This window comes from Colletotrichum godetiae (assembly GCF_030913485.1).
Source record: "Colletotrichum godetiae strain CBS 193.32 chromosome Unknown BDP55scaffold_75, whole genome shotgun sequence".
Lineage (NCBI taxonomy): Eukaryota > Fungi > Ascomycota > Sordariomycetes > Glomerellales > Glomerellaceae > Colletotrichum > Colletotrichum godetiae.
The window spans coordinates 51,429-59,722 of NW_026851323.1; the positions used below are offsets into that span (position 1 = coordinate 51,429).

The window sequence follows — 8,294 nt, forward strand, 5'->3', positions numbered from 1 at the left end:
CAAGGGCTCCTGATTCGTCACTATGTTTCGTTGGGGACGGCTCGATGGCCTCAAATGGAATGAACCAAAGCTCGGCATCAATTTGCAAGACAGACGAGGAACGATGGTCGAACTCTGCTACGTATGATGAATTCTTTCTTTCCACGCGGAGGCGCCCAAGGTGGCGTTTTCTTCCCCAGACAACAGACGTCTCCTCGCGTCCCGACTCCCCAGACACTGCCGTCCACTAGGTTCCAGGGGTTCTGGGAAAGTGTAACTTCCGACACTTCCATGTCGCCAACCTGACTCTTGCAACCAGTCGACCACGCCCAAGGCATAGTCGAGTTTGTGGTATTGTCAGATCATCGATCTAGATTTCGAGCTCATGCATCACTGAATATCGAGAGGGGAAGAAGAAGGCATAGGAGGAGATTTACAGCTCGGCCCTAGGAACATGTCATTGTCGGATCTCGCTCTGGGAGCGAGCGACGCTGAAGACCGGAGACGCAAGATCATCTGGTGATGAATGACGGTCTCCGGCATCAGTGAGCGCCAACATGTCCGACGCCCTGAGTGGCCGGTGAGCCGGATGCGTAACTAGGTGAAGGTTGGAACGAGCCCCAGACAACGCGAACACAGTGCGGACGTCTAGATGTGGCGACCGTGCCTTTCGAACGACGGGAGCACTGTATTCGTATCTATCACTACGCTGCGCCTCATTGGAATGCTAGGAATGAGTGCTTGCGGGCGACAAGCAGAGGACCACCAATGCACGCCCTATACCTAAGTAGTCGACTTGAGAGAGGCGCCCAGTAAAAGCCATCATCGGGGGCTTCCTCAACCTCTTGAGTCAGCTCTGTGTCGCATCGAAGAGACGAGAGCATCGATCGAAAATCAAGGGGCGGTGTGGCTGGCAAGCAACCAGCAAACATCTTTTTTGGCCAAGCATCCCACGTCGCGAGCGAGTCGAGACTGGACTGAACCTCAATTAAAGTTTGCGTCTTCATATCCACTCGGCGACGAGGTGGAGGAAGCCGGCCGAGGACAGGAGTCGACGACGAGACCAGGGCTCGGCTTCCGAGTCGCTCCCGGCGCGCGTCAGCTTCCGGATCTTCCGTCCAGAACTCGAATTCTTGGGAGCAAAGTACGGATCGACATGGGGAATGCTTTGTCCTTGCAGCCGGGAGGGCCTGCTTGACGTTCCCAAAGCGTCGACCAATCACAACTATGGTGCTACATACGGCTTCGCCAACAGAATGTATGATTGGATGGCTTTGGGTCTTCAACACTGTCCTGGCTGGGAGCAACACTTTCTATTTTCTCCAGTTCCACAGCCGCATCTGCTTCGTAACACCGCTGTTGGCCTCAGTCGATTAAGCCAGAAAACCAGAAGTTTCTCGCACCTTGAGATTACGATTTCTCTGTCAAAATGAGGAGGATAACAAAGCGACGATTCCCTCATCGGTATACGTCAGCCTGCTATCCATCAAACAATTCATCGAGTCGCCTTCCCCTCCCAAACTCGCAGGGTTTCCCAAGCTTCGTGTACCTCGAATTACCATTGACCAATCAGGCCGCTGTTCGATACCATTCAGCTCTGGGCTCGGTTCCTATTTGACGTGTCGCAGAGGGAGGCTTTGGATGCGACCACACGCAATTAGAGATTTCCCTGATTGTCTCCAAACCCTCCGGGAAAGAAGGAATCGTGCCAGGGCGGTGTGTTTCGCCCAGAAAACCTGCCTGGAATCATTCCTACGCGTTCTTAAGACATCATGCAGCAATCATCTGGCTGTAACTTAGCCTACGCTAGAACCCGGGACTGATCCGACTGCCTAGTCACCCCGCAAGATCCGGGCCAAAGCTAGAATGTCCCAAGCCTGAAATCGTCAGACCCGATAGCTTTACAGAAATCCCACGTCCTAATTCGGATGGCACGGTTGTTTGTGGGGGTATCCCACATGTCCTGTAAGAAAGCTCACGAGATCAATCTTGACTGCACCGGCCTGGTACCGCGTCCGAGGCGATTCGAACGAATTAACAAGTAATGACGCTTTCAAGAGCCAGCTGACACAAACGATGCCGAAATCCCCACTATCAACGGTCACTACGAGATGCGATTCTGTGAGGGCGTGAGGAGATCGTGATTGCAGACGTGTCGTTTTGTCTTCGCCGTCGTCGTCCCATTTCGAGGCTGTAATCCAAGACACATCGCTGTTCGCCCTGTTCATCGTCAGGCACAGAACCCGGACTTGTCCAGTTTGGTTACCATACGCCCTCCTCCCGTGCCACGCAACGGATGAAGGAGGCGCCAACCCGCGTGGGTCGCGAGTAGAGGTGCCCCACGAGACTCGGGATGATGCCAGGTCACCGGGACGGATCGATAAGCAGAGGTGGCATGCTATTCTCTAATTGAATCCGGTATTCTGTCTTCCAAGTGCGCCCTCCGGGTTCGAGATGCCGCTTGGAGCCCCTTAGCAGGAAAATTGCGAAGGTCAAACCCTGATTTTCCCCTGAGGTACGGTGCATATGTATTGGAGACAACGGCTTCGTCTTCTGTTCTCACCAGTGACCACGTCGTCGGCTCCAGGTCTGAAGAGGACGTTGCGGTACTCGGTCAAGGCTCAAGCAGTGGAGTCACTTTGGTGTACCTCGCCGCGCAAGTCGGAATGCGTCGCAACTTCACAGATACGACAATGAGGGGCCGGGGCGTTTCTCGACCGACGACAAGCTCCACTGATCTGCGCGAGGTATGCCAGAATGAGCCAGGGTGCTGCCAACTTTCGCACACGAGGGCTGTAGCATTGTAGCACCCATCAGATTAAAAAAAAAAATACCCATGGAATTCTGGTGTTTGCAGGCATGGCATTGCTCTGATAAGGCCTCTCAATGGCCCTCGCTTCAGCGGCCAGGGCCAGAAAAGGCCACCGATGAAGAAAGGATCCTGATGAGACTGGGGGAACGGGGGACACTCACTTGTTCGGAGACACAGCATGAAGACGAGAGCAAGGATCCGATTGGCAATTTTGGCCCCCATCTCCGGTGTCAGCCCCAAAACCTCATCCAATCCGTGCCGGTGAGACGAGAAGAGGATGGCGTACGGATAGGTACACGTAAAGGCCACGCCGTCCCTATGAAGCAGGTTCGTGGGAAATGAGGGCGTACAAACTGTTTCTCGAAAGTCTTCTACAGCGGCATCATCATCATTATCGTCACCACCATGATCATCTGACAACGCAATTTCTTGGAAGAAACCCGGGACACAGAGCGTATCGACCGACGATGGGCTGTTAACTTGATGCTGGAGAGCGTTGAAGCCATGGGGACCCCTCCTCTCCACAGCTTTCTACCCGTGTTCCACGGTTTTCTCAGACGAGAGTTGACAAGAGTGCGGAGAAGACAAACCATGGCTGCGGTTGGTTGCTTTGAGGAGGATTTGCTCCGGGAACAGCCAACCGCAAGTCAGCACAGCAAGGCAGCATGAGCAAGGCAAGCCGCAATGGCGATGGGAAAGTCAGCATGGGGCCATGGTGCGATCTCGACGTACCATTGCACATTATCTCGGCTCGGTCCATAATGAGTACACTGCACTGCGGCCGGCTTCATCTCATCCCATCACTCCTAAGTTACAGCTCCAACTTCCAAAGAGCCGTCAACCTTGCGTCAAATATGAGAGACTGTGGACACCAAACGGGTCGTATCCACCAAAGAAGCTCAGACTGTACTCCCTGAGTCTTTTCACGTCAGCTCTACACTAGCTGCCATATCCGGAGGTTCAGATCCTTGGTGGGAGAGGGCTCCGTGGCTCTCAACTTGGAGTCTTGACTTCTCCAATCTCCATCTCGTCCCTGCTCGCCTGTCCCCGCAGCAGGCCTGAATGGGGGCAGTGGGAACTGCCGCAGGGAGACACAAACATGGGCAAAAGAGGCAGGCCGCCAATATCCTTACTGCGTGCTCCGTTCTCTACGCACGAAATCTCTTCACTGCGTCTACTCGTACATGGGTTGCGCGTGTCTACGCATCCTGCAGAGGGCTAAATGACGTAGCGACCCGTTTCACGGCCATCAGCCGTCATCGGGCATTAACGTGCACGATCGAGTCTTTCTCTCAATGAACTAGGCGCCCAGGGCTCTTAGCGGTACGCAGGACTTAAAGTGGTCAACAATAGCCCCTTGTGCCCCCTAACCAACCCCCACAACGCCGGCCTCTTTGCTCCAACCACGCTGCCAGCTCCGTGCCGTTGCCGCCTCAGGCGGGTGCTGGCGTCCTTGCTACAGGGGAGACCAAGGGGGCCATGGAGACCCAAACAGGACTACAGGGGGCTGTAGGGGTTTTTTCCGTGCGCTAAGAGCGTCCGCCAGAGCCCGCAGTTTCAGCAGTAACATCCACTTCTATCTGAGGCTTCCAGTTATTAGCGAGCCGTGAGAGAGAGAGAGAGCCCGCAAGAGCTGTCGACAACTGGAAGTTCATCACCAGATGCTATGCTTCCTCTCTTCCAGTGAGTCTTTCTGTGTGTCAAAGCGGAATAACTGGCCATCATTCACCGGCGGACAGTAGCCGCTACTGGTCTTCTCCCGGACGACCGTCGATGGTCTCAAGTTACTTACCTTCTAAGGCTTAAACTCATATGGACGATGGAGATGGAGACGGAGACGGAGAGGTTGCTGTACAATCTTGATACCGGAGCTTTTCAAACTGAGATCATCGATGACTATGGAGTCTCTACAGTGTCCACTCCAGATGGACTCGGCATGGGTGGTTTGCAGTCTCCAGAGGCACCCCCATGGGCCCCCTCGCTCAACGGCCCCTCTAGGATGAATCTAGACCACCAATGGAACCGATCAAGACGCCTCTCTCGAGCCTCCTCCGCGCCTGGGCTTTGGAAATTGCATCTGTAAATGGCATGGCCATCTCGACCGAACACGAGAGGCAATCGACAAAGCCGTGCGAAACTGCAAGTGACCGCACCCTGGTCACCTCACCCCTCCCCGAGTCCCTCCTAGGCATCTTGGACATGCAGTGTGCTCTTGGAATCAAATTGTTTGAGCAGTTGGCACACAAAGGCACAATCTTTACGACTATGCGTGCTGCTGCACGTAGTAGACGTTTCTTCGCGCTGCATTCCGTCCTGACCGCTTCTTCACCGAGACCTTTTAGAGGCTACCGAGACATTCACCGTGCTCACACCGCACAACACCATTGCAATCTAGCCAAACAATTCACTAGTCCACTGCATCTGGCATAACGGCAGTTCCGCACTCCAGGCTGTCGATGACCTTGATATTTGACCAGTCCCTTGCAGCCAAGATCGCCGTGCAATCTGAAGACGGTTTGTGCTTCATTGAGAAGACGAGACACGCACCTCTCGCCCGGGGATTGGCCCCCAAACGGCAGGCCTCCTAAAGATACTTCGCTTGCGCTTCCACACAGCGGCTCTGCCTTGGTTTTGAGATGCAGGCGACCTCCATCCCGTGAACAGGCGTCGCTCTCCACTAACTAGGTACTCACACACTAGAGATTTGCCTATCTATCAGGGCTCCGGGGCTTGAATGAAGCGCCACTCTTCAAACACTCGATATCTGTAATGTGGCTGACCCTGGTAACATCGAGCCACGCGTAGCTGCGCCCCATGTACAGGAAATGTCGCCCTAACCAAGAAGACGTGTGGTTTTGGGGTTAGGGCAGCCATCACAATCCCATCACCGTGCCGCCGCAGTCGGACTAAGAGACTCGCCACTGGCGGCTTCCGTGGCTGACACCTCTGTGGATGCTTCTGGATTCGTCTTGGCTCACACGGCTCACTAATATCCCTCAATGGGATGGCCGACGTTCTATTGGACAATGGAACATCCTCAATATCTTACAGGCGCAAGCTACTAGAGCTTGGGCTTAGCACTTTGATGCTGATCTTGGACATACGCTCGATCAAACAGCGGTGAGATCCATCTGGTCTTCATTCAAAGATACGGAAGCTCAAATGGAGCGATATGGTTGGTCAATCTTTCTTCACCTCAGACGGTGTTTGTTGGTCTACAGATCTACGAGATAGAGTTTTGTCCATTTGCCAGTGCCTACTTGAACCGCGGCCCACTTGCTACCGCGCGGACGTCGCCGTGTCGATCTAGGATGAGGCTCTTTATCAACTCTGGTCTACCTAGCCAGAAGCATCTTCACGATGCCTCAAACCACGCGAGGGCGTCTGCCGCACGGTAACTTTCCTGCCGTGCACGCCGGAGTGAAGAAGCACGCCTCCGGAGCGATCACTCCAAGCTTTCCCAACGGTCCGAAGATGGCATTTCCAGTTTGCCATGCAGACCATCGAATGCCCGGCCGACGCCGCACCGAGAACCCGATGGGTATGAAGCCGGCAGGGTGCATGAGCTGTTAATTCTCGGACGGCAGATGAGGAAAATTCGTAAGATGTCAAAGATCTCGTGATCTTTCGAGCCTGCAACGTCGGATCTAACACGTCAGTCGGTTGTAGCAACACGACTGGCCCGAGGCAGCGGGGTGAACTTGTCAACTCTGATATCTAGACAGGTAAGATATGTGCGACTTGCGTGTACACATGCTGTGATACGATCTCACAGTCCAGCAAGACAAGATAAACAAAGTTTTTTCTTCGACCTCTTTGAGAGCGGCACCGATGTCCTGGCCTTCCGAGTAATTGGAACTCCCGAGCACAGCATCTTCAGGAAGGTTTTCCGATTCGCCAGTGATATAGCGAGACTGGTCATCCGACACAATACTCGCAATACAGAAGCTTAATTGAGCAACAACTGGTATCACAACGAAGTAGTGAGACGGAAGCTCCCATCTGGACCCTTTTCATCTGGCTTACCAGCCGCCTCACAATACGTTCCTCATCGTCACATCATACTTCTCTAATTCGGGAAAGTTGACAACCTCCATTTACACTATCTACACCCTTTGCTTCCGGAAGAGGTCCTCGACGGGGTCTTCGGATGGTCTCTTTTCATTGCTTCAGTGGAGAGTTGCACAACATTAGCCAGCACACGACCCTCGGGCTTTGTCCAGACGTTCACCGGCGATGTTGCACAACAGGGAACGAATCTAGAATGAGGAAACATGATGTTTGCCATCAACATCCGCTCGCTGAGGTCGTAATTCTCCAATATCGTACCAATGGGAGGGTAGATAACTACCCCGCATTCTCGAGGTTCGGTGACTTACTTGCTGCCCGTTTCACGCCCACAGCATGCAGTCAGCCTCGGGGACTCTGGTGGCATCAATATGGGCTGTCGCCGGCTTACTTCATGAGGCATTGTTGCAAGGACTTCGCTGGCAATGCAATGGTATCTTTGGTTTGCTCATATACACCTCATTGGTACTAACCATTGGCTGACTGGGTGTAGAGCAATGACGATGTTACACCATGATGAACCTATTCGCTAGTCATGATGGATGACAAGCTACCGGAGCACGAGGATCATGACATGGCGGTTTGTTACGACTCGCCGCGGATATCATCTAACCAGCCGGGCGGTTTCCTCCCAGGCAATGCCATGCCCGTTGATGAGACGACATGCAGAGATGACTTCTTCGTCCAGCCAACCAGCGTCTCGCATCGCTACCCCACAAACCTTTACTGCGACGACGACGTGAAAGCCCCGGTGCCATGCCATATCGACCTTGCATATCCACGGCGTACCGTGGCACAGAGCAGCGAAGAGACCGTTTCAGTATCGTCCTTAGTCCCCCCAAGTCTAGCTTGGAGCAAGCGGGGAGGCGGGCCAGGCGCTAAGACGAGACTTGGGGTCTCACGGACGTTTTCTCCAGTACCATACCACGTTGGACAATGGTTCAAGCCCACGACCTTCTTTGGGCGTCGACTGCCGCCCATAGACCGGTGCTTTTCTAAATCGTCCGAGGCGTTTGTGTTGAGGTGTTGCTTGCTCGACGTGGTGGCGGGATACCGAAGCGGAGTGGTCGGCTGGGTTCACCGCTGTTGTCATGGCGTCTGAGTTTCCCTCGGAGCGGCGCCGGATGGAGCAAAGGGGGCATATCAGAATACGGCAATTCAGATGTGTTCCTGTTTGGGGCCTCCCGGAGACCAAGAAAGGCATGCTTATTTGCCGTTTTAGGGAGGGAGGTGTGTGTGTTTCGTCGCCGAACTCTGGACGGACACACACACACACACACACACACACACACACACACACACGGCATGGGTGTTGGGTGAGTAGATATGAACTTGACCCCAATCAAGACTGGTCTGCAAGTTTGAGCTTGAGTTTGGTTTTCAGGGTCCTTTCCTTGTTCAACACTGGCTTTCCTCTCCTGGAGCTGGGAACCTG

At 53.9% G+C, this 8,294-nt stretch overlaps 1 protein-coding gene across 1 annotated transcript; it reads right to left on the bottom strand.

The window, feature by feature from the left end:
* Positions 1-6,130: 6,130 nt before the first annotated feature.
* BDP55DRAFT_637938 (uncharacterized protein) lies at positions 6,131-7,262 on the bottom strand (the record flags this gene model as incomplete). The annotated part of the gene is made up of 3 exons (XM_060573049.1): positions 6,131-6,508; positions 6,565-6,793; positions 7,171-7,262. The coding sequence occupies 3 exons, from the start codon at positions 7,260-7,262 to the stop codon at positions 6,131-6,133; spliced, it is 699 nt and encodes a 232-aa protein (XP_060423073.1).
* Between the last annotated feature and the right edge of the window lie 1,032 nt (positions 7,263-8,294).